The 27,537-nt window shown below is 41.5% G+C and overlaps 1 protein-coding gene across 1 annotated transcript in view; it reads right to left on the reverse strand.

Moving 5' to 3' along the window:
- Positions 1–3,176: 3,176 nt before the first annotated feature.
- Positions 3,177–27,537, reverse strand: part of si:ch211-159i8.4 (matrix-remodeling-associated protein 5) — a 37,517-nt gene continuing 13,156 nt past the window's right edge. Inside the window, exons 5-18 of the mRNA XM_050043199.1 lie at positions 22,148–22,277; positions 20,091–20,329; positions 19,579–19,730; positions 14,433–17,582; positions 13,348–13,616; positions 12,882–13,161; positions 12,531–12,731; positions 11,721–12,239; positions 11,429–11,600; positions 10,098–10,367; positions 9,836–9,962; positions 9,398–9,478; positions 5,443–6,589; positions 3,177–4,874 (exon numbers count right to left, since the gene is read on the reverse strand). Of these exons, the coding sequence (XP_049899156.1) occupies positions 4,321–4,874; positions 5,443–6,589; positions 9,398–9,478; positions 9,836–9,962; positions 10,098–10,367; positions 11,429–11,600; positions 11,721–12,239; positions 12,531–12,731; positions 12,882–13,161; positions 13,348–13,616; positions 14,433–17,582; positions 19,579–19,730; positions 20,091–20,329; positions 22,148–22,277 (7,291 nt within the window). The 3' untranslated portion in view covers positions 3,177–4,320. The remainder of the gene's footprint in view (positions 4,875–5,442; positions 6,590–9,397; positions 9,479–9,835; positions 9,963–10,097; positions 10,368–11,428; positions 11,601–11,720; positions 12,240–12,530; positions 12,732–12,881; positions 13,162–13,347; positions 13,617–14,432; positions 17,583–19,578; positions 19,731–20,090; positions 20,330–22,147; positions 22,278–27,537) is intronic.

The raw sequence follows: 27,537 nt of genomic DNA on the forward strand, positions 1-27,537 counted from the left end.
GATGAACTCATTCTGCCGCTCAAAAGACAGCTATAAACATGAGTCTTACATGCAAGTCTTGTAGATTTTAAGAGGAATTTACACAAAGTGACTGTTGGCATGCAAATGTCTGGAGTCAAACATCTGAATTATGAGTTATTCTTGGTTATAAAAGCAGCACAAAGTCTGTAAGGCTGTAATTTAATTAAATGATAATGTGCTTACAATTAGTTTTGGGAAATAATTAGTTCCATGTAATGGAATTGCGTAAATTAATTACTAAATAAATGTAAATGTAATCTGTCAGAGTTACTGGGAAAAAAATATGTAATTAAATTACAGTTACTGATCAAAATGTTGGTGATTACAAAGGGGTTACATCCTAAAATATTATTTTCAGTAAACCTATTATGCAGAGTATAACATTCACTATGTTGCTTTGCATCTTTTACCCATGCAGGACTGTCTTCTTTTGGCAAAAATCTGGACAATGTGGGTCACAATACCATCAGTGGTCATATGGCTTACAAGGAGCTGTCTCTGCGTTCTGACAGGCTCCATTCATTTGGCAGTATGAATTCAGTGTTTATGATTGGTCCTCCTGACTGAATTTGCACCACCTCTTGTCTGCCAATCAAATCTAAATGCATTGCTCTGAGCAACCTGCCTTCAGTGCTGGAATTTCAACAATATTTTCCTTCTGCAACCAGAAAAGGGCTCAGACATGACTGTACGGTGTAAAGCTTGTTTATGAGAGGTGACAGTGCTGTCAACACTAAAATGCAAACCACAGGAAACAGATATAGTAAGTTAATGTGACCACAATCAGTCACATAAGAAAGAAATTAGAAAATAATCTTATGTAATAAGTTACATAACTTTGATGAAGTAATTATTATAGTTACATAATCAGTACATTTTTAATAGAGTGACTAGTAATCTGTAACTTATTACATTTTAAAAAACTCTGAGCAACACTGCTCACGATGAAAGTTTAGCTGATGTTTGGCATAATGTTTACGATGTTCAGCATTTTAGATTAGCATGTAAGCACACTACCTTCTGCTGAAAAGCACTGAACACAAAGTACAGCTGAAACTGATGGAAATGCCAATAGTTTTGCAGATATTTGGTCATAACCAAAAATATTGGACTAATTGAACATTTTAACCTGACGATGACAAGAGTAAAAGTGAGAGGATCACCAAAATTGATTGGATTCTTCTACCTCTGACCATGAATATCTGCACAACATTTTGTGGCAATCCACCAAATAGTTGTTGAGATATTTCATCCTCGACTGAAATTGTTGACAGACTGAAACTGCCTTCACAAGAGCAACGCTGCTAGCTCTGCTAAAACATGATATTACAGCTGTAGTATTTGGCAGCTTCCTTCCTTGCAGCTTTCTTCCCACTCTCACTATTAGCATGTTTCTCCACTCTTTCAGTGGTGCAGATTCCATCCATTGTGTTAATATTTGATTATGGGAGATATGTAATGTGGAATCAGACAGCTAATTCATAATGCCTGAAAAGCTGATTTCGGAGGTAAGAAACGCAATGCAAGAAAACAAATCAGTGTTACTTACCGTATGAAATGTAGCCGTGCAAAGTGATGTCATGTGTTAGAGCTGCTTTGCTTCCATTTTGACAAACAACAGCAAAAAAACAACAACATAAAAAGCACACGCACACATTGACTTGTGCACTCACACAGACTGCACGTGTACACACACTCCCTGTCTGTTGATATCAGACTGAAATGCAGACAGAAATACCAAACACTTGTCCCGTTTTTCCTCTCTAAGTCAATGTCTCTCTTACACACACACACACACACACACACACTGTAACACAGTGACACACACATATATACACACACAGGCACGCCACTCACTGTGTTGAACAATCCTTCTCACACAGACACAATCTCTTCCTCACAGACATCCACACTGTCTCAAAGACACACACATAATCTCTTTCTCACACACACGCACAACAAACACACACACACACACTCGTGTTGTGTCGAACAGTCCCAACGTTTGTGTCTCACAAAGCTCCCTTCTTCCTCAGTCAAAGACCTGTTTGTCTGGAGGCGAGGCCAGTGGGACATTCACATTCTGGTGAATACAAACCAACAGTGAAATATAGCATGCATTTACATACATACACACATTTGGATGCATGTGTCCTACACACCAAAATAATGTCTTGGTTTCACACATTATATGTGGTTCTAGCACTACGAATACGTGTGCCACATCCAGGCATAGGACAATAAGTGAAACTGTCATCATTGCTGTAACTTTTTCTAATTTGGGATCATCTTTGTTGACTTGATAGCAGCTGCTGAAGCAGGAATAGGAATGGATGAAATATGTTTGTGGTGTACTTCAGTAAGAGTGAAAATAAAAACTGATATGCTAATATATGTATTTAACATATTTAATATATTAAATATATTTTATATATAAATATATTAATATATGTATATTGGTCTTTGCAAAATATTTTATTCTACAAGCTTGGTGACGTGACTATGCTGTGCTAGTTGGTGAGCTATGGCAGCAAGTGAGTTAATCATGAACACACTAGCCAGTTGCAATCATGTAAGTCAGTCACAATAGCTTTCCAAGCTTCTCTCTATGTTCTCTGCACTATACTGTTTACTCCACCCAGGCAGTTTGCTTAGGCTACCATTGTACACCATTTCCTTCAATAAAAAGTTTCCAGAAGTTTAAGAGCTAACAAGCTTGCTAACTGACCGTTAGCAAGCTTGTTAGCTCATCAGCTTTGTTCGGTCACTACAGGCAATAATTTAAAAAATGTATTTGCACTGTAGACTCTTGTCTTAGAACTATGTGTGAACCATGTCTCTACTAGAACAGTTGTATACCATTTTGGACTAGTAAAGTAATATGTTGGTCAAAGTTCACTCAAGTTGGACTAGATGTGAAAAAATTTAAGTGGATTTCACCCCTTGACCCTAAGCAAATTGTGTGACTGTCAATGCTGGGGTAACAATTAATGTCTTTACAGCTCAGCTGAGCATTAGAGAAACTTAATTTAAAATCTGTGAATACTCTTCCCGTCAATATGAATTAAGTGTTTTTATACAACAAAAATGAGGCAACTGACGGTTAAAAAAACAAACACATACCTGTATGTTTTATTTTTTACTTATAAATTATATACCTACATATTTTTTTGTTGCACCTTCGTTTTGTATTGTGTCCCTCAACGGTTAATAGCTTCTGTGAGCTTCAAACATAGATATTACAAGCTATTACTTTTCCACCATTATGAACATGAATAAATGATATTGATACATACAGTCATTCACTCGCTGATACACATTGCAGAGCAGCAATAGATGGTATTTGAGTCACCGCTCACTAAAAGTTCATAAAATATGGCACTTTATAAGCACGAGTCGAATAGTTGGTGATAAACTCACGTTCAATAATAAAGACACTCCACTACTTATTACTGTGTGTTGATAGATTGTAAGGTGGTAGAATTTTGCTGTCAAGTTCACAGGGAATAAAATCTATTACGTGTTTAATTAAGTATCTATTTTGTGATGTGAGCAATGTGCAATAGAGCTCAGATCACTGCAAACTGTAATTCTACCAGCACATAAACAATAATAATCATATAAGGGGTACACATTATATATCAATCCAAAGAGAGAAGAGTCTTAAGTTATTTCAGGTGCAGAACAAGCATTGTCATGTTAAAGTAAAATTATACTGTGAGGTAAAATTTTACAGCTTGTATGGGGAATGTGAAATTACATCTACAGTGTAAGGCTGGAAAGCAGATTTGTGTTTCCTAGGATAGCAAAGGCATGACCTGCCCCACTCTCCTTCTGACTGGCAAGTACTCATTGCCTTTGCTGGTGGGCTTTGTTAGGTTTAGGCAAGAGGAGCGAGATTGGTTAGAATGTCAGGGTAAGCCACTCAGAGGCGGGTAAGGTGGATCATGCCTTTGCCATCTAAGGAAACGCAAATTGGTGGCTAGAAAGGCAAAGCTTGGAGCAGTGAGTTAAACTGCACTTTAACAAGTGAAAATACACTTTAAGGTCCAAAATGTAGAACTGAAGGACTTCTGCAACATCACAAAAGGTGAATGCTGTCCATGTTGTTTTGTCCACATATAAAACGTCACTGTTCAGTGGAAACTATTTTGCAAGGTGTGTCAATCCAAGCTGCCAGTCTAGGTCTCTCTCCAGAGTATCTTTATTATGCAGAATATTCTTATCCTGATGGAAAAGTCCTTATCCAGTCTTAATTCTGCAGTGACATTTTCTCAATAGAATAATTATAGCTGTCACTCAGACCACTTGTAGGTAAGTGGATTTAAAGTCTGTTCCGAGTGCATTTTTAGCATTGCATTTGTAAATGCCGGAGTTCATGAGCATAGGGTTCTGTATGACCAGACTGCCCTCCTCTGTCATGTGAATCCCTCCCTGTGCTGTGAACCGGTTATGCGGAACCAGCGTTGTGCGTCCAGGCAACGTCCATGAAATGTCTGGCTTGGGAATACCAGTTGCAATACAGTTTAACTTCACTGGTGATCCCCGGTTGACTCTTGTAATTGAGGTCAGCGTATTGGTGATACGTGGTGGGAAAACCATCACTGCAACTGGGTAAGACAGTGTTGACGAGCCAAAAGAGTTGGAGGCTTTACAGATGTATGTTCCTTTGTCAAAGGTGGCAACCTGCCTGAGTTGGAGGGTCCCATTGAGAAGAAAAGATACCCGGCCAATAGTTTGAGGTTTGTCCAAAACAAGACCATTAGGCAGGGTCCATGTGACTGATGCCTGTGGCCAGCCATCCACAGTGCAGGGCAAGTTAAGATTGAGGCCATAAGTGATCTGCATTCCACCTGGAAAAGCACAATTATAACAGTAAGTAGATTTCATGCAAGAAGTTTTGATACAACTAAAGATAGAATACAAGTGCATTGTGGCCAGATTTCCCATTGATTCTTCATATGTTTTAAGGTATTTTCAAACCTGGTAGTTAAATTGGACTCTGGTTTAATTTCCCTCCTTGGTACAATTAATTGGGCAGATCTGAACACAGATATCATCCTTGGGTGCACCAACTGCACCAAAGCCCTATAGAAGAAATGGTCTTGGACCAGTTACAAAATAATTCTGGAGCTGTTTGTTTGGGATGGAAATCTGGGAAGTTACAGTCTTCTGCAGGCACTTCTTGCCCCAGCTCAAGACACATTGAATCAGTGGGTGAAGTGAATGATCTTGACTTCTGGAGATGCATTTTTGGTTCACTTTTCTTGTATGAGGACCAAGGGGGAAAACAAACACAGTTTACCAACCCTTTCACTAATTTGAACCAGAGCACACTAAAGGTTTGAAAATGCCTTCAGTCACTTTATTGACCAAACCAAGGAAACTGCTGCTTCATTAGTTTGAGATGAAAAAACATACCTGTAGATCCTCTGATCACTGGCTTTCTGCCCGCCTCCAATGAGTAACGTTTCTCTGCTTGCCCTGCTACATTTTTTGCTATGCAGCGGTACACTCCCTTATCACTTGCAACTGGTTGAGAGATCTGCAGAGTACCGTTACCAAGATGATGTGTAAAGCGCTGAAGTCTAACACCAGGTGTTAACATCATTCCATTTGGTAAAATCCATGCAAACTCTGGGTTCGGCTTTCCTCGAGCAGGGCACTCCAGGATTAATGCTCCACTGTCTTGCTTTATCGGTATGATTTCAATATTGGGAACAGCAAAACTTGGTTTCTCAGCTATCGATGCGACGTCCAATTCAACCAAAAGTGAGGCTTCACCCAGATTGTTTTTAGCCAGACACATGTACCTCCCTTCATCTGTTTTCCTCACCCCTCTCAGCTCCAAGCTCCCGTTTCGGTGGACTTGGAAGCGACCGCCTAGATAGGGTGTTGGGAGGGAGTGGCCATAAGGAGTAACCCACCAGACTCTTGGTTCAGGTTTCCCTTCCACTTTGCAATCCAGGAGCGCTGTTTGGTAGGAAACAGCCAAAACCTTTGTGGTGCTCCTCCCTTTCATGCCATTGATAAAAGGTTCTTGGATCTCAGCTTCAAGTTTCATGTTTTTAACATCATCACCGGCAGAATTTCGTGCCACACATGCATATTTCCCTTCGTCAGCCAGTATTACTTTTTTCACCACTAGCGTCCCATCGCCCATGATCTGAAATTTGTCTGATGACACCGATATTACATCATTCCTTGGTGAGATCCACATGATTTTTGGTGTCGGTTCACCTGTTGCCTGACAACTCAGTTTGGCTGATTCTCCTAACTTTACTGTAACCAGTGATTGTGATTTAAATCCAATTTTTGGAGCATTCGGGCCCACTTTGACGCTTACTTTTCTTTCATCCTTGCCCAGTTTGTTCTTGGCATAACAAGTGTAGTCACCCTCATCTCTTTTGCCCATTTGCTGGAGAAGTAAAGTTCCATTGCCAAAAATAACATAGCGGCGATTGCGAAGGCCGCTATCGTCCGATTGAAGGGCATTGTTGATTAATGTTCCATCTGGGAGACTCCAGGTAACTTCTGGGTCAGGGAGGCCAGTTGCAACACAGTCCACCTACAAAAGGAAACAAAGGAAGAAAACTAAGTATAAGAATTAATCTGCACTCATTTCTGAATAAAGATCTTACTGGTTAGGCATTGTATTTTAAATATGAAATGTTCACAAATTTTTATTTTTGCTCTAAGGTTGTAAGGATGATTAGTTTTTTTTCTTTGAAAAAATGTTCTTGGATGTAAGAAAGTTAAGCTTTATATCGAGGGCAAACGCAATTGACACTAGAATCCCTTAAGTGGCTGTATGTTTATATACTTGTTCACTGTGTTTTTACTTGATTTAAAGCTGCACAAATCCATATTTAGGGAGCCAAGCCCGAGGGGCCGAGGGAACGCGTATGCAAGCAGACACGTTTCCTAGGACCAGCGGTGCTAGGAATCCTATTGTTTTTGTAAAGATTTTTATTTTTATTCTTCCGTAGGTAAAAGTGGTGCTGCAGGGTAAACCGTGCAAGGGAGGGCGGTGCAATTTGGAGGGGTGGTCCAGACCCCTGCACGTACCTCAGACGCAAAAAACTATGTATATCTGCCTGCAGGGGGCGCTATAACCTAGGCCAATGCGTTTTTGCCTGTAGCTCATTCAAAAATCTTGTATCCCCAGCTTCCCTGAATAGAGCTGAATCACTTTGCCATAGGCCACGCCCCCTTGCGCCTAGGAAGTTTTTTCACAAAATCGCGAAAACTGGAAAACCTACTTTTTCAATCTTCTCCTTGGGATTTTGTCCAATCTGCGTGAAACTTGACATATACACTCTTCTACTGGACCTGATCTAAAGTTATCAAAAGAATTTTATTCGGTCAAAAAATGCGCAAATTATTAACAAACAAACTTCTATAGCTAGCTATAAAAATGCAAACTGTTGGATATCTCGGTCAAACTAAATGCTATTAACACCAAATTTGAGATCATTGGTTGGCATAAGACTGTGAGGGTATGAGCCGAATTTGGCGAATTTTGGCAACTAGGGGGCGCTACAAATATGGTAAGTTTATATCTCTTGAACGGCTGCACCGATTTCTACGAAATTCGGTTGGTATGATGTAGGGCCAATTCTGAGGTCATATCTTGAAGGTGGTCATGACTGGTCAATGTGGGCGTGGCTTATTACAAGATAAACAACAAACATTAATTTCAGCCAAACTATTATGCTGAGGGCTTTGAAATTTTAAGGGTACATATAGAATAGGACACAGATCTTCCGTACCAAAAATTGCACATGTACTCCACTAGGTGGCGCTATAACGGATGCAAACGCGTTTTTGCCTGCAACTTACACATTTTAAATGACACTTTCACAAACATTATATCCATGTGTTCCCTGGATAGAGCTGGGTTTTCTGACACAGGCCCCGCCCACTTCTGCTGCACATTCTCTTTGCTAATTCGCCACATGTCCAAAACCTACTTTTTCGAACTCCTCCTACATTTTAAGTGCCACCTGCCTGAAACTTTGCACATAGAATCTCCAGATGTGTCTGATGAAAAGTTATCAAAAGAATTTTGGCACTCCAAAAAATGCGCTTGTTACAACCAAACAATCTTTTTTGCTAGCTAAAAAACACACATTGTTTCATATTTCGCTCAAAGTAGATGCTTTCAACATCAAACTTAAGTCACTCGTTCCCGAGGTCATCCAGAGGCTTTGTGCCAAATTCGTCGCAAATCGGTCTATAGGTGGCGCTATAACGGATGCAAAGGCAGTTTTGCCTGTAACTTCCACATTTTAAATGACACATTCATAAACATGTGCTCGCCCAGAGCCCGTCGTCCTTCGGGGACAACTTCCATGGGCTCCGCGGGACGCGGGGACCGAGTCGCACGGGGGGGCTTGGCCCCCGTTCATAACTGCTTGCAGTTCTAGTTCTATATTGACATTTGGTTAAACTACTATGTGTAATTTTAAAGGGGTTGCTTGTCAAGCCACTAGATTATTGTAACCCAACTCTGCAGTTCCCCTCAGCTTTACTGAGCCTTTAAAATATTGTCAGCTCATTTCTTTGTATAAAAGGTACAATCATGGAATAGGGGGGCAGAATTGTCTAAGTAGTAGTAACACTGCCGAATCAACATCTGTGTAAAAGGGACAGCTGGCAGGACGGGATGGGTCTAACATTTTGACAACGCGTTATGTGTGCAACCCACCGCTGGGAGATTTAAAAAGCAGCTAGCCACAGTTTGCAGCTAACTCAAAGATGAAGAACAGTGGCCGAAAATGTCAAATTGGGGAGACAATGAGGTCTGCAAGCTCCTCACCCTCCATGCGGAGGACAAGATCAGCCACCATATGACAGGGATGGCAAATGATTGTTATTGCTATCTTATCTCATTGCTATTGTTTAGAAAGAGCTGCCTGATGCACTGTTATGTTACACATTGCACCCATCACACCTCTTTTGCCTCTGGAACACTGGCATGCTATATAAAATCACACACTTGAAGGCATTATGCCTACGTTGTTTCTGTTTTTTATTAAAAAAAAGCTGGGGTAATAAAGTGTCTTCATTGTGACTCTATATTAGTATCTCTGTATAAAAAGGGCTTTTTTCTATACACACTTCATAGAGTGTTAATATGTCAACGTGGAGTATATTGCCCCCATGTGGCCAAAAAACCAACAATAATCAATTAATACTGCTAAGGTGCTTTTGGGATATGAGACCCTTTTGCCTTATCACAACATCAAATGTATTCATAGGTATAATATCATGAAATGTAAAATAATAAATACAATATGCAAGAAAACACAGGTGATATAAAAAAGGACTTATCCTACTTTATATAAACTTTAAGCTAGCTCCCTAAATGTACCTGGAAATTTTCTCCAAAGGTGACCCTGGCCTGTGCAGTCCTCACATGTTCGATTCTGGGAGGGGTCATTAACACCTCCACCTGATGAAGCAAGAACTTTCAATGTGAAACAAAGTTTCATTGACAGCTTGGAAACTACAGAGACAGTCAAGTATTGATCACTGAATGACCTGCTGCTGCAGCTTTTCCCAGCCCATATACACAAAAATTAAAATCCTATTTTTAACTGGGAGCACAGACCACATCTTTGATTCTTGAAGGCAGGTGTAAAGACATGTAAGACATCTTAACAACAGTGTCTTTGACACTTAATAACAAGGCAGGGATTCTTAATGAACAAATGAACAGTGTTCTCAGCCAGAAATGAAATGAAGACTAATCGAAAAGAGCTGGCAGCTAAATGAACCTGCCTGAAGTCGTTATCTGTCCTGTTCATACCTGGAAGAGCTCCATGTCCTCCCCATTGGGCCGCTGAAAGACACACAGATAATTTCCACCATCTAGCTCTGTTAGCTGAAGTATCCTCAGAGTCCCATTACGGAAAACTTTAATGGGTCTCTCTGGACTGAAGGCAGATGGGGGAGAGAAATGAGGCTGACATTAAAGGAGTCAGTGAAGTTTAATGGAAACTAAAACATTATAATGTATTTATACTATGGTCAGTATTATACTGATTCATAAATGTATAAACGTTAGTTACCTGTATCGATGTTCCATGATGGTTTTGGAAGGCAACTGCCAGATGGTGCCTCTTGTGGATCCGGTAGACTCTGGACAGTGGAGGTAGACAGCAGAACCGTACATAGCTGAGATAGAGTGCTGTCGGGATGGCACACCATGGCGCTGGTTTGGAGGGATAGGAACAGGGGGAGGAGGAGGCTGGTGAGAGATGGAGGGGGAATCTGCCCTCACCTCCAGCTGGACGGTTCTTTTGGTAATGCCAACAGCATTAGTGGCCAAACACTCGTACCTGTGGAAAGATTAACAGCAGCCTGCTGACTTTAAAAAAAAAGAAAGAAAACCTCACAGCTTAAGAACTCAGATCAGCAGTCAGAGAAGAATGTTTCAAACGGCCTGATAACTTCGCTACTATCCTTTGCCATTGCTGCATCGGAGGAATCCCAGAGCAGGGTCCATGGCCACCCTGATACAATTGCTGGCCCTCCCACTGCCTCCCTGGTGCAAATGATCGGAGGTCAATATTACTGTCTTTTAGAGGCTATGGCTCTTTTTAAGCTTTGAGCTGACACAAAGGTAGTGGTATCTTGTGAAACCAGACAACCCAAGGCATTAATTGGTACCAACCTTGTTGGCATAGCTTGTCCGGAGGGAGGATAAATAACACTCTAACTTTTTGTTAAAATTACAAATTACAAATAATGTACTCCATTAAATTAAAAGTTAATGGTTGTCTTTGTAGGGAAAAGGGCAATCACCTTATCTGAATAACAATGAATCACCTAACATATATAGATACATAACACAATACAACAGGATAGCTGTGGAACTCAAAATGCTAATTGTACGGGTATCAGTCTATACTCATCAGATTATTAGTAAACTTAATTGTAAAATAAGAGATGTAAATATAACAGTATGTGATTTCATAACTCTTATATTGACATTGTTTTCAAGTAGCCTATATAGTCCAACAGCATAATAGAATTCCTGAATTTCAGTGATGGCTTTTGGTTTTGGTGTGCCACCACAAGATTTTCAGTAGCCCCATAAAGCCACCCCTATAAAATTTCTGGAGGCATCAATAAAAATTTTCAGTTGGCAAGGTTGTAGATATTTGGTCAAAAACTAAAGTATGGGACTTACAAAACCCATAAAGGGGAATGGGAAATCAAACCTTAAGTGAGAGGAGTACTAGTCAAGGTTATAGGAATACATCCTGACTTCCCAAGTTAGGTCGACTAAAACCAGAACTTTGGCTTATGATTAAGGAAGTACACATATTCTGATCAGTGCAAAGAAAGAAAGACTTAATCATAGGAAAAAAATATAAAAGAAATGCACATCTCATACCTCCCAGCATCAGCTGGTGAAACATTCTTCACATACAGCGTCCCATTGGGGAAGACAAACAGCCTGCGTCCAAGAAACTGTGATGGCTTAACATGGACGCCTGCTGGGAGCGTCCATTTCACAGCAGGCACTGGTTCCCCCTTCACAGAGCAGTGGACATACACACTCCTGCCTGGTTAAATGTGATTTTATTAGCTTAGATTTAGAACAATTTATTGTCTTTTACCAGCCATGTCATGAGGAAGACTTTCAGTTACGGGAATTTTAGGGATGTTAAATTTCTGTACTCTACCTGGCTGAATGATCACAGTATCTGCTGCTCCTTCACTGATGCTTGGAGGCAGAGCTGCCACATGGAGATGGTAAGTAATTGTGTCAGCACCTGCTGCGTTGCTTGCAATACATTTATAGTCCCCTTTGCTTGAGAAATTGAGAGAGTGAATTTGAAGGGTTCCATTTTGAAGCAGAGATATTGGTGCAAGGGGAGAGTGAACAGTCCCAACGTCTCGTACAAACATCCTGTCCGGAAGAATCCAGGAAATTTGAGCAGGTGGTTTTCCTGAAGCAAGGCAGTCAAGAATCACACTTTTTCCTAAGTAGGCTGCTATCTCTGTGGACTTGGGCGGCTGGATCTTGGGTGCCTGAGTCTGTACAGCTAAGGTGATGACCATGCGATCTGATCCAAAGCTGTTCTGGGCCGTGCAGAGGTACTGGCCTCTATCCTGAAGCTGGATGTTTTTAATGACAAAAGTTCCATTTTTGAAGACCTCAAAACGGGGACCATGCTTGGTGTTGGCTGGGATGGTGGCACCTGAGAGGAGAACAAAAGGATATGAAGACAATGCGGAGGGACAGATTTAAATTCGGAATCATGATTCTCATGACTGATTATGCCACATTTGAAAATATCAGTGTCTGGCATTTCTCAGTGATCTAAAAATAGACACAGCAGTAGGCAGATATGACCCAGGACAAGTGAGATGTATGAGCTAAAAGCACAACACATAGACCTGGGATTGTCTCATATTCCTACATTCTGTAATTATCTTTTTGTGCTTTTTTCTTTCATGTCTTCCTCTTTTTTAATCTCTTTCTCCCTTACCTGTGGAGACTTTGGTCCATGCAATGTTGGGTTCAGGATTCCCTGTTGCTTTACAAGGCAAGAACACATCACTCTCTGCCAGTACTGACACGCTAGCTGTGGTGACCGTGGTGATACGAGGCTTCTGCCCACCACTTCCAGCTCCCCACACCCATGGGAAAGGAGGGGCAGCTGTGGGCCGCCGAGAGCTGATTCGTCCTGCTACAAAGACACATTCAACCAGCAAAAAAAATCTATCATGATTACAGATTAAAATATTAATTAATATTTTAATATATCATTAAAATAAACTGCTCATTTTCCTTTAGAAATACTAGCACTTAGCCTATATTGTTGCACTAGTGCACCTACCTCCAACAGGCCACTGACCTCCATACAGAACCCCAGGAGTGGTGTGTGGGTAAGGATGAGGGGTTGGGATGAAATCAGAGAATGACGATGAATGTTCAGCAGTGTTCGGAGGCTGAAGGGTGTAAGAGTTAGAAGCAGTAGGTGCTGGTGGTTTGGGGTTGTAGGGTCTTTGTGGAGAAGGAGGTTTGGGTTTAGGTGTGATGAGGGATGGGGGATTGTAACTAACACGAGGTTTGGGTGTAACCATCTTCCCCAGCTGAGCAATGCGATCAAGCTGTGCCTGGAAATATCAGAATGATCTATTATTATAGTATTAAACCATTTACCTGGAATTAAATCCCATCTCTCAGAGCTGACTCATTATCATCACCATCATTAGTAACTGGGTTGCATACAACACAAGGAGATAATGATGACATGGATTACATTCTGCACTCCCCCCCCAAAAAAACACCCATCATCATACCTGTCTGTATCTGTTCCTCAGCCTTGATAGAAACAGTTGGTCTCTGGTTTGGGTCCTGCCATTCACATGATGATTTTGATGATGTTGATGATGTGACAGATGGGAGTTAGAGGGTGTAACTCTGGAGTTTCCTGTTGTTCCAGACTCTGCAGGTGTGGGCTTCACTGTTTCAGCTGTGATCTCTGGTCGGTTGGTGACAACCGGGCTTTGAGCCCATGGGTGGGGGAGAGGCCAGGGTCTGTGTGTGGGCACAGGGTGTGACCCAGGACCTAGGAGCAGAGAGAAAACATTTATTCAAAGACATATCCATGCATTCCAACCAGGATTAGGTTGACATGTCATAACATAACACCAAGCCAACATAATATTGACCAAGTATATTAGCTGGTCATGTCAATGGTGCTGTTTATACCCAGTATTAACATGTGGACACTGCTATATATGTAAACAATCACCACCATCTGATCACTCAAACCACTTGCTGAGGTGGACTGGCACGCATTGACCACCTAACTTTGTAGTGTAAACACTAATACAACCTAATACGTCCCTGACAAGGTCAAGTCTTTACTACAGGACATGGTGGTTGTTTTGCTGACAGCACACTGACACTCTATAGCTCCCCATTTTACAACAAGTTGGACAAAGTGTTGCATGACTGTCCATTGTTTTGCCCTATGGAAAGAGACATGTTGAATTCTCAGCAATATCTCCACCTGTACCAACACAACTGCTAAGATGACTAGGGAGTATGCTAGCAAGCAACAAGCAAGAGTGTGGAGGTAATTCCTGAGCACAAGGCCCTTTGACCTCCTAGTGTAAGTAATGAGGACAGTAATGGAATCTGAACACAAGTAGTCAGGAGGCATATGATAGATGAAGGTGTGAATGGTGATGTGTTTCGGCTGTCCACTTGTGTTGAGATTACCAAAACACATGTTGATACCAGGTGTAAACAGACTCAATTTAATCGATTTGTTCTTTATCCTTTATCTCTTACACTTTCTATCAGTCACACTGGATCATCATACCTAATTTCAAAATAGATATTTAAGACAGAAATCATGACACAACAGTTTAATTACCTTGCCTTGGATGAGGAAATGACCTTTGACCTGGCCAGGAAGGGTAGAGTGGGTAGTAATGGTGATAATGATGGTGTGAAGGCCAGCGGGAGGTTGGGGAGACTCTAGGATCCTGAGAATGTCTACCTGGATTCACTTCTCCTTGTCTTCCTGTATTTCTGTTTTGGTTTGTATGTATCGTCCTGGGAGTTGTGGTTTGCCCTCCTCCCTGTCTGTTCTGATGGAGCCAGGGGTGAACCGGCTCTATTATTGGGAATCTGTGGATCTCAGGCTCTGCTTTTGGCTTGTTTACATCTTTATCCTCTTTCTGTGTGACTCCTGCTGTTGTTCTGCCTCTTGTTGAATGTGAGGTAATGACCTTGGAAGATGGAGTTCTTGCTTGGGTAGGTGTATTTTGTTCCGGTGAGGGTCGAGTGTTAGGTCTTGGTCTATTTTGTGTTGTTAACTGGATGCTATCCAGCCACTCCTTTTTGGATGTTTCTGTGTCTTTCTCACTGCCCTTTGAATCTATTTTATGTGTTTCTTCACTTTCCATTGCTGTAATCTCCCTCTCACTCTCTCCTGCAAGATCTTTATTGTCTCTGTCCTTTTCTTTAATTTGCGTTCTGATCTCCACCCTCTGTCTCTCAGATTCCTTAAGTTTTAAAGTATCATACTCCTTTTCTTCAACAGTCCTTTCAGTTGGATGAGGGGTTCTATCAAGCTTTGGAGTGATAACTGTCTCTGGATTAGGTGGAGCTAGATCTTTTTCTACAGCTGATGGAAATGTGGTTAGGGTACTGTCAAGATAATGAGTGGTACGGTGGGTTTCATTGTTTAAGTCTGTCTTGGCATCTCCGCCATCCTTGTAATTATATTCATCATAGTAATCGTCTTCATCTTCCTCTGTCTGATACTCAGCAGATAAGTTTTCAGTGTTTTCCACTGTGGTTGGAACAGCTGTAGTAGTAGTAGTGGTGGTGGTGGTGGTGGTGGTGGTGGTGGTGGTAGTAGTGGTTGTAGTTGTGGTCGTCGTTGTTGTTGGTGTGGTGGTGGTTGCTGGGGGGACAGTTGTTTGGGGCTTGTTTGATGAATGGTAGAAGGGGTGTCCGTGCGGACGGACTCTCCTTATTGGGGGTTTTCTACGTCTATAAGGTGGCCTTCTCCTGTTTGGCTGACCAGGAAAGAGGTTGTTGTTCCTTCTCCCTTCTCCAGAGTACTTATTTTCTAACTGATCCACTGGCTGAGGAGTTCCAACAGCAGGAGGGTCTGTGATAGCTTCAGCTTTTTCTGCAATCCCACCAACATGGTATGGGGTTGGTTCTGTACTTCTGGGAGGCGGAGGTTGTAAAACCTCTAGCAGACTTGTTTTAGAGTTATCCTCTTTCTTCTCTGTAGAATAGGCCTCAGTCTTAACATTTGTGTTAATGGGGAAATGTGTTAGCTCTGTACTAATATCAGGAGGGGTAGTAGTAGGGGGTAGGTTGTAAGCAGTAGTAGGAATTGTTGTTGCAGTTGTAGTAGTAGGCTTGGGCGTACTTGTTTGGACAGTTACAGTGCTGGGCTCTGATAGTGACTGCTCTGTGGGCAGAGCAACACTTGGTTTAGCATTAGCTTTTGCCAAGATCTCTGCCCAGCGATTTGGATCTAATTCTTTAACAGATTTATTTGGTTTTCTCTGTGAATCTTTGATTCTTATTCTTTTTGAAAACTCATTAGGTTTCCTTTGTATTGTTCCTACCTTCTTAGGAAACTGCGTAGCAAAAGGCCGTATAATTTCCTGGTAATCTCCCCCTGAACCCTCTCCTTCCTCCACACCAGCTGGCAAATTCGGCGACTCTTTTGCAGTCTGTACTTTGGAGCTATCAGAGGCCTTTTCTCCTGTCACTTCCACCACGTGTGACAACATGTCAACTCCATACAGATTTGAGGCTAAGCAGGTGTATTCCCCTGCATCGTCTTGTGTCAATCTCCTAACCACTAAAGTCCCATTTTCCATCACTTCTGTCCGTCTTGTCTGTTGTGTGGGAAGAAGAATTTGGTTTTTGGGTAGGTACCACATAGTCTGACTGGGCTGGACTGAGGTCACCTCACATGGGAGAGAAAAAGAGTGTCCCTTTTCAACTACAATTTTCTGACCATTGAGAGCGGTTGGGCTGAGTGAGAGTTCTTTGATGGTGAGCCTTAGAGGCATCAAGTCCACGCCAACTTTGGTTCTGACCATACAGTGGTAAAGGCCTGAGTCAGACAGTGTGGCATTTAAAATCACAAGATCTCCTTTTTCAGAAATTTCTATTTTATCAGTTGCATCTTCCACAATGGACAAATCTGGTAGCATCCACTCCACTTTCACCTCTGGATTTGAAGTGACAACACTGCACTCTAAATTAACTTTTGAACCCTGGAGAGCAGTCTGAACCCGCCCTGCTGTCCCTCTGCGAATTAAAGCCCAGGACATGGAGAGGTCATTGTCATCATCTGGCCCCCTATGGCTGTTGAGTTGCTTGGTAATTACAGTAGTAAAATCCATTACCAATTTCTTGGTTGTTGTCTGCTGCCTGTTGAGCCTTAAAGTTACTCTGGGTTGAAGCAGCCATGAGGGTTCTGCTACCAAATACCCTTTTAATTCTGTGAAATATGGGGAATTTTCATTTACAGCTTGGACATATTGATAAGTTATTCTGCTATCATTTCCTCTCTGTTGACCTCTCTCCAGGATAGCAGGGCTTTCATAGTAATATGCGACCAATTGCCACAGATTTTGCAAAGTCTCCCGATCAATCTCACACTCAAGGACAGTCGCCAGTGACACATTGACAGAAAACTCCCCAGGTGATTGTGGATTTACTGTCCAAGTCATGGGTGAACTGTCTCCAGGGTGTCGCACGTCACATGCCACATGAGCACTGTTTCCATGGCTGTCGGAGAGAACGACAGTCAGATGGCCTAGTGGTTTCTCAAAGTCACGGGTGTACGGGAGGTCAGGCTCCGCTTCAGATTCAGCCCACATAGGATTGTCCCACTGTTTGAGGGTGGAACGAAGAGCTGGTCGTTCACAAGTAAGCTTGTCCGGAGTCAGTCCTAGTAAATGTGTTCCATTCAGGGGTTGAGGAGAGGAGCACTCAGGGCAAGTCTCACTAGAGCCACGTTCCTTCTTGCACTTTATTACACCTGGGAGACATATTTGGAGAGAGGAAGAGAGGGAGAGTTAAAAAGGCAGGAATAGAAGGAACAGGGGAAACAATCCAAGGAATTGGAGGGAAAGACAAAGGAGGAGAGAGGTTAAGAGGGAAGGGGCAGTAAAGAAGATGTAGGTAAGGACAGAGTAAGGGAAAAGGTAAGGAAAGATGTAAGGTGGGAGGTAGGGATTACAGGGAATTAGATTTCAGTCAATGTTTATGCATCTACTAATAAACTTCTGGCAGTCACAGACCCCTATTTTTAGATGAAACACAATGATATATTATCAACCGCTCTGTTGATACAAACAGCTAACATATGGGACTTGTTAAAGGTTATTCACGAAACTCCAACAAAGCAATGACAAATGAGACAAAGCACATGTGTCATGAAAAATACTGAGTGAGACATACGGATAAAGAAAAGTAAACAATGTAATTGATTTTCTAGACTCCATGTGGATCAAATATAGTCCATTTATTAAGAGTGGCTGTGTCCTTCATATGTTGTGCAGAAGCTGGATGGCACACATGCAATATTTTCTGCTGGTGCTTTGTTCTATGTCTGGTCAAATACATGTGTCTGTAAGCCAGCAACATTATTCTTTGTGTACATATATTAATAATATAGAAAGGGTACAACCAGTTATTAAGCTGTCTTGCCCTTAGATTATTAATTTTAGCGGTGTTCTGATGAGGATTTTTGGGGCCTAATCACCAATAGCTGGCAGAGTACTGATCAAAGGGTCTATTTGAAGCCATTCGTTCATTATGTAGCACAATTTATTTATTCAACTGTTCTTAACAATGTTGTATTTTAAGTATTAAAATTAAGACATGAGAAAGTATTGTGAACTGACAATTGTTTATGTACAGGCAACATGTGCGACATATTTCACTCTCTCTCTCTTGTAGAGACACTCTCTCCATTGGAGACACAACATAAACCATACCAGCCTATGCTTGATTTGAGCTGCAGCTGTTTTTTTAGTGAAAAAGCTCTAAAAACCCACTGTACACGACCTGCAGAAAGACACATGTAGAGACAACCTGGTAAACTTAGTGGAACCTTTAGCAACCAAAAAGCCCCAAAATTCCTTGGGAGTTAGTGGAGACCAAAAGTTAAAACAGAGCGAATATTGGACTCACATTTGCCATGTGATTAGGGATACAATTTTAAATGAATGATGATGTTGCTCTGTAACTGCTGGATGTGTAAGTACTTGTGGAAACTGTGTTTTTGACAAGTTCAACATTTCAACTTAAAGGTGATGATATGTCAAGCTTGTGTTTACAAGTTGTTTCTGCTGCCCCCAAGTGGACAAAAAAAGAACAGTAATTGCAGGTTGAAAGCTGCACAAAACAATAATTTCATATTTTATGATGCTTTCATATGTAATGTGAAAGGGGCTGTAAACAGTGATGAAACCAGAAAATTATCACGCGACTCTGCAGTTCCCATGGTGTATTTTAGTTTCTATTAGCTCATTGTCTTGGTTTAAGGGCCATACCTCTACTGTTTTGGTTTACTCTCACAGCTCTAATAAAGTAGTTTCCAGCAGCAGCAAGCAGCTGTTATCAGCAACAAACCATTGACAAACTTAACTGCCCAGCACCAAACAACACACACTAAAAAAGCAACAAGCTGGTGAGCACAGCGGTGCATTTAACAGGTAAAAACCCAGATATTTAAAACTAAACCAAAAGGAGAATTCATGTCTAGTGGATACAAACACAAGTCCACATTGCTTTATAAGCTTTGTAAGGGGATAATATGTCACTGTTGTTGTTTTTTAGCTCTTTCCCACAGGTAGCCCAAAAATCAATTCATGCTTTTTTAATTTTTTTGCTGTCCCCCTATGAACCTTTACATAGTAATTTGTCATCCAGTTTAGATAAAAGTATTTGGTACCACAGAAGTGAAGAGGTAAGGAATAGTGGTCTAATGCCAGAAAATAAGATCTGAGTATTAATTCAAGCACCCTTACCTTCATGTGTGGAGCTCCATTCTACCAACCAGTGGAGTTGACAATCACAGGTCCAGGGATTACCATGTAGAGAGAGGAGTTCAAGCCTGGGAGCACTCTTCAGTACTGCGGCAGGGAGCTGCTCCAACAGATTGTCTGACAGGTGTAAGTGTCTGAGACAAAAACATTATATCATTTCCTTCACTTACTGGTCTGCAGGGTGGCACTGGGATGATGCCTACACTTGAATGCATTGTGCAGGAGACAGGGAAACAAATATACTGTAGTCTGAGGTGCATAGCAACTTTATACCTATAAGCAAGTCTTGGTATGTATGCATATTTTAAAGGGAGGGAACTTTTGTTAGGAGCATGCAAACTCCATTAATTTAATTTCAAGCAGTTTCCTGCAAGCAAGGATACATCCTCTCAAACAAGTCTTAGTTCTTTCAAACTACCATTCTTTCCAAGATATATTTACCTTCCATTAAACGAGATAAAATTAGTTAAATAGCCACGGTGTTTTTGTCTTACTTGAGTCCCGAAGTCCAAAAGCTTCCTAGTAGTGACACTGTTATGAAGGTATGAGGGTGGATCTCTTTTAGAAGGTTCCCCTCCAGCTGTAGGAGTTTTAAGGAGGTTAGGCCAGAGAAGGAGTATGGCTCTATAAAGTCAATGAGGTTGTGGTCCAGATGGAGACGGATCAAACCAACAAGGCCCTCAAACAGACCAGGGTTCACTGATGTTAGCTTGTTGTAACTCAACTTCAAAATCTGAAAAAAAGAAAGAGTTAGTGTTATTCTAACATTCATTGAACATCAAAACTAAATTAAGCAATGAGCAAATTAGGGGTTTGATAACTGGAGACAGAGGATAGAAGGGATGTGACTACTGTAAGTCCATAATTAGCAACCTCCATCTCTTGGTAAGTCCAATAACCCCTGACAAAAAAATATTGTCATCTTTAGCTTGACAGATGCTTTAATTTTTATGCAGCTGCTTGTTTATTCTGTCTCTTTACTTTTTTCATGCTAGACAGGCCATGAACACTCAGTTTGTCTGAACTTGTTTTCTGTAAATGGCTGCCCCAGGAAACCGTGAACTAAAAGTGACAATCAATGGCTGGTAGATGTGCATAGATACAGAGGAGGCACCACTTTCTTTGAGGGAATTGCAACATTTACAGTGCTCTCAGATCAATTCAGTCTTTTTATACGGTGTTCCAGAAAAGTGATTGTGATGACTTTTTAAGAATTCCTCTGGGTGAGATTTTCATTTAGAACAGTTAGCAGTTGACATTACACAAGAACATCCCACCCTCATTATAATAAATTCTTTGGGGACATTTGTTTCTCCAGTAACTTGATGACTCAACCCAACCCAAATTGTGACTGTTTCATATCCAGTTTTGATGTACTGGCATGGATCATCAGTCTGTTTAGAATGCAAATTCAGGCTCTGATTGGACCCATCTGGACCCAACAAGACTCGCTGCATTTTCAGTCAAGCAATCAAAGCGCAACTAATTATTGGCTCAAATGTGGTCTAGGTAGGGGGAAATTTGATTTGGTCTCCTTCACCATACAATTGTGTGTTCCTCTGGTGTCCCCGCCTGGTTCACTACTTTTACATATGCTTTGCTACGATGCTGCAGCTATGATTTAGAGCCAGATATGGAGAGGATAACAAATGCAACACTCAAAAGGGCTGGACTCAAATTGAAGACACCACATCAGCAACCAAAAGTATTTAACCACTTAGTCTTGACTTGGATCTGTTGGAACCATTGGATCTGAACAGAATGTTAGAGAAACCACACACCCTTGCAGAATCAATATCAGTAAGTTATGGGACTTAATTCTTAATGATGAGCCATGATTAGAATTAAGTCAGATTTTTAAGTCCTACTGTAGGTATAGGTTCACTTGTTTGTATTGTCCTGCAGACCGTGAGGTGAATTTGACAAAAAGTGTATTGGATTAAAAGACTTCACCTTTAACTATAAGTACTATGGTAAAATTACCAGGATACACAAACACACAAACACACACATGTTCACTTTCATCAATTTTTGGGACATTACATTGACTTACATTCATTTTCTAGACTTACCCTAACCCTAACCACTGCTTGCTTAATCCTAACCCCCACCATAGCCCTACCCTAAAGGTTCTGACATATTTTCTGCATTGAACGTCCGTAGACAGCTGTGGCCACGCGTGCAGGCTTCCATTCATAGTACATTTTAGGATCTGCATCAGCCCCAAGCAGTAACAGTCACAAAAAAATGGGCTGCACATGAACATCTGCAATCCTCACCGATATGGGTGGATGTTGACAATTATGTCATGTGGACCAAAGCAGACCCTCATGCAACTTTGAATTGGCCTTCACTTTGATTGCTGACGTACACTTCAGTTGTTTCTCAATTGGGGACATGGCTCTTGTCCTCAATTGCACAAACTGTCCCAATTTAACTTGTCTTTAGTCTGAAATGTTTCCCTGAAGGTAGCCTAAATTAGGCGCACACACACACATACACACACACACACACACACACACACACACACACACACACACACAAACTCTACCTGTAGTGATCTCAGGCTGTAAAATGCCCCAGGGTGGACTGTGCTAATGTCGTTGCCATGCAACATGAGCATTTCCAGTTGCCGTAGTGACCTGAATTCTGACCCCTCCACGTCCGTTAGGCTGTTATAACTATAAGAGAGAGAAAAGAAACAGGACCAGTTACTGTGATGAAAGAGTAACAGGGTTATAAGGAGGGTCAGAGGGACAGGAAACTAATATTGACTAAGAGTCATGCTTGCATGTGTGTCTAGGCAATGACGCCAAGTGGGGGGGGGGGGGGGGGGTATGGATGTAAAAAAGGAGAACCCTCAGTCAACCTTTGACCTGCAGTTATTTTGTCATTTGTCAGAGGAAACACACACTCACACACACACACACACACACACACACACACACACACACAAAGATCAATAATTACCATGCTGTATCTACCTCACAACCTTTTAGAAAAGCAATGCATAGTAGTAGTCATTGGCTCAGCATAACTTTAGAAATTCAGTAGTTTTGCCCCCTTGTAAACAACATTAACATAACACTATAAAGTAGCAGGGGTCTATGTGAATAATGCCTTGGTACATCATTATATCAGCAATCAAAATACAAAGACCTATAAAAAACCGTCCTTGGAGTCTTCAGGTTTCAGCACATTACCGCAGACATTCCGTCAAAGAGTCAAACTGATTGCCAAGTACAGTATAGAATGGTAAGATGACAGAGCCAAAGACATTATTCATCAAAGGAATGCAACAGAGCACATTTTCTATTGGCAGGGGCCAACGGCATCTGACAGATCTCAGTGAATGAGAGTCAGACCTTCCAACAACAGGAATCAGTATTGTCTAAAGGAGTGTACTATCCTGTAGTGAGTTCCTAAACTAAAACACGCAGCATTCCCTGGGTGCAGTTATCCCAATTGAACACATGTGGGAAAATCTGTGTTTTTCGACTGCTATCAATAAAACAGCCAGCTCACAATATATCATCTAGTGGTCACTTTGATCCAGAGTTATTTTCAGTACCATGACACACATATTTTTAGTGTAGGTTTCTCTATTAGGAACCAAACTTCAAACCCTGGCAGTGTTGGTGCTTTGGTCTACTGAAAGGAAAGCATTTGCATTCCTTCAGTAGGCTGACCAAACGTCCTCTTTTGCCCGGACATGTCCACTTTTCACGTCCCATCCGGGGTGTCCGGGGTTTTTTTATAAACTGATGATAATGTCCGGTTTTCCGTGTGTTTGTGTATGTGTGTTAGAACCCGAACCGAGCCCGACATTATTTAATGACCAAAGCACTGAGTTTGTGTCACACAGTTGTTACGGTTACAGGCTATTTAACAGGCCGGGCGTGCCTGCTCAGGTGAGAGGGAGACCTCCGTGTTTGAGGCGGGAGGTCCGACGCTTCCAGCGAGAGGAGAGGGAGAAATAAAACAAAATAAGATAAAATAGGAAAAACCTGTCTCCCTCTTTTATTTTATTTTCAGCGTTTAATCAAGGCGGAGGCGGGCGGCTGGAGGTCCGAGACTTCCAGCGAGGGGAGAGGTAGAAACAAACAGCCAATGTGTGTCTGTGTGTGTTATGTTCAGGTGTTGTCACGTAAATAACAGTGCCCAAGCAATAAACAGGACAGACAATAGGATTTTATTTATTTTTACACTACATTTTCACTGAAAGCTGACCGAATCCGACCCGAGCCCAAATACAATTTATAGCTACATTTTTGACCAAACCCGGCCCGACCCATTGGGTACCGTCAGGCTCAGATCGCCACACTCTAGTGTGTGTATTTGTCCCTATTGGGGCCTATCTGAATTTCTGCCTTTGAGAGATATTATTTTGTAATATAACTGAATTTTCTATCCGTACATATACATTTTAAATATATTAAAATGATAAGGCATCTTTGAGTAAACTGCAAGTATCATTTAAGTAGGCTATGTCGTGGCCGGCCGAATGTCCTCTTTTTTGGAAATCAAAATATGGTCACCCTAGTATACAGGAGCTCCAAGCATTCAAAGAGTACATTTCATGCACAATGAAACTGGTCTAATATTTGATGGACATCTCTTTTTTTTGCATTATAACGGCTCTGACACACCAAGCCGACAGTCGGCCGTCGACCAAAGTCGGCCCGTCAATGAGCGTCTGTCTGCCTAGTTTTTGCGGTGTGTCCCGCAGCCGGGGCTAGCTGGAAGCGGCTAGCAGAGCGTTAGCCGCAGCATGACGGAGGGACGCACAGCCAGTTAGCCTCTGCTAGTCTCTGAGCTAGCCGTTTGGATCCAACTGGAGCACCGAGCCCTGGTTTGTTATTCAGGTTAAAGTGGGAGGAAGCAGCGGGTTTATCGGGCAGCTGAGTGAAGCTGATTGAAGCTGAGTGAAGCCTGCAGAGGAAACACCGGGACCGTCTGAATGTAACAGTCCGGGGAGGTGCTGCGGTGCTCGGCTGCACAGATAGGTAACACCTCAGCCGTCAGGATGTACCACTCTGTCACTCTGCTCTCTCTCTCACGCAGGCGCAGAACGTACGTGCCACTTGGCTATCGGATGTAGTCCGTGTAGTGTGTTCAAATGCAACTGACACAGGGCGATGTGAAGCGACGCAGATGACGCAACAGTTGGCTTTTGTCGCTGCTAGTTCTTTGATGTCGGTTTGGTGTGTCCGCACCTTAAGCTATATGAAGTGACTTGTGACACAGCTTTGGGTACTAAGGGTGCTTTCACACTTGTACTTTGGTTAATTTGCTGCATTGTTGTATTTAATTTTGAGCTGGTTCCTGTTCACACAGACTTTGTACATACGAACCGAGAGGAGTAAACATTAAGTTATACAGATATGCATCATAAGTGCATCATCCGGACCCACATAGGGAAAATCAAAGTCTGGTGACTGACAGAAGTTTAACCCTTTTATGCTTCTGATGTTTATATTTATATTCTTTGGTGTCACAAAGTTCACAAAGAAATAACTGATATAAGCATGATTAGTATTATTAGACTACAAATTGACCGCAAGTTTTATTTATAATTCGTATCTACTATCGTAAAAATCCCATGGCTGGTTTGTTGGCATTCACACCACAAACATACCACACAATTTGGAAGCAGGCTGAGACCCACCTTTTCAGGTGGTCTCAGTTTATTGTTTGGTCCGCACCAAGGTTCGATTGACAGCTTTCACACCAGCTCAATCGAAGCGGACAAACTGGGCAAATGGACCTGAGTTTGTTTTATTTGAACCAAACGGATGAAGTGTGAAAGCACCCATAGTCACCTGGGTTTTCATTGGTGGTTATACGTGCAAAATACAATCTGGTTAATATATATTTTTCTGTCTTTATTAGATTAGTTTATATATTTGTATCAATAAGTTGGTATTCTCAAAGATGGAATGCAGCTTAAAATGAAAAGGTTGGCTACTGTAGCCATTTTTCACTCTAAGGTACTGTTGCTTGCAGTATTTTAGAGCCTTTAAGCAACAATTGTTTGTGTCTTCGGCAAATCTTTGCAGTCTCTATGCAGGTAATTGTACAAGTAGGGGTAATGGCTCACACTTAGCACACTCAGAGGCATTCATGGTGGTGCACTCAATTGCACACACAAAGTAGTAAAGAGAGCTTCACCATCTTACTTTTTTTTTTTTTACTTCTGCACACCTGGCCAATCACTACACATAATGGGCATACGTTTTGGATTTCGTTTCTTTTTTTTGGAACGTTACAAAAATTGCTATATGCAACACCCCCAAGTCAAATGTTGGAAATGTTTGGGGGGGTTTCAGATGCTGTTAGATGAGCAAGCCAAGCATTTAGTTTGGATTGTACCGAGGCTCTAAGTGTACGGCTGTACCTTCACTTCGTTGTTCTCAGACTTGTTTCCTTTGTTCCATTGTTTGTTTCCACAGCGGCCAAATACAAGTGAACTAGACATTGCAATATGCATTCCCAATATGACAAAACTTGATCAGAAATCCGTGGAGGAAGTTCATTTGATTTCAGCTTTAATCATGGCAGACTTGTTTGTGGTGTTTTCCATAGTTCATAATTACTGTATCGTGACAGAGCACATGGAGAAATTGCTGAATCCTAAGTCTCATTGTCACTGTGCCAGGTGCTTACAGTAGGTGGTCCATACCATTCTTCACTCCACTCACTGCACAGTTCCTTTGAAAGAGGATGGACACCTGCATGTATTTGAGGGGTCTCCTTTTGAAATTCAAAGTGCATTACTCCAAACTAAAAGGAAACAGGCCCCAGAGTGTAAATAAAACACTCCAAACATGCCCGGTGTGAACATATACCAACAGTTTTGCATTAAGAGACTAAATCCCCCTGGTCTGCACCCCAGTGAGCAGGGTGGTCTCACATCAGAGCCTGTTGGCTCCCTAAAGGTTTGTACCCCTTCCAAATGTCTGCTCTGCTGAAGTGTCTCTGAGAAATTCCCTTTATTCTCATTATAACAGACACTGGCTTTACCCCACACAAACATCTACCATCAGGAATCAATAGGGAATCAGAAATACACAAAAGTGCAACATCAAACAGTTGAATCCATTAGCAAAAGTGACAGCAGTGTGTTCAGTTTTGCATTTGACAGTTTACGAAGCCTCAGCCCTCTTAGTTACTGTTGCTATGCGTGTCAAGCTGTCTACTCTCACGCAGCACAAATGTTGTTTACAGTGATGATGGTGTCTCAAAGGTTTTTTTCATTTTTGAAACAATGGGTCCTTCATTTGAAACAGAGATAGAAAATGCAGCCATCTCTTTTCTGACTGGTATTTGCCAACTGAAATATCAACTGTCACTGGCACCTGGAGCTAGATAGCTAAATTAGTTAACATTAGCTCCATAAGTTGGTTTGAAACACTATCTTTGACAAACATTATATATTTCCAGTTAAAACAAGAATCCTGAAAAGGAGTCTTAAACAGGCTCTTGATGGTGAGCCTACATTCTTGATACCATATTAAAGATAAAGAAACAGCATTGCTCTTGTATTGCCATGTTGAGCTATAGCCTACTGTAGTTAGTTTGGGGGAAAATACAAGTTTGCTGTTTCTAATATAGTACTGGTTTGTTGCTAAGTGTACCTACTTCAGCAAAAAAGACAGAGGCTAAATCTATGCGTTATTCATTCTTATTTTCATATACTTGGGAAGAGTCGCCTTAAATGTAACGTGTTACATATGTAACATGCATGTTTTCTCTTGCTATGTAAATGTCACTAAGATGTCATCATGTAGCTATGTGGCCAGTGCAGTAGGAAACATCTCTGAGAAATTGCAACAGGATTCATCCAATCTGCAGGGAACGGCAGCTGGAAAACCAGTTCAGCACATACAAAATGAAAATTAAGATCAAGGGATATTTTTGGAATATAAATCTGTGTTTGCA

This window comes from Epinephelus moara, chromosome 4, assembly GCF_006386435.1.
Source record: "Epinephelus moara isolate mb chromosome 4, YSFRI_EMoa_1.0, whole genome shotgun sequence".
Lineage (NCBI taxonomy): Eukaryota > Metazoa > Chordata > Actinopteri > Perciformes > Serranidae > Epinephelus > Epinephelus moara.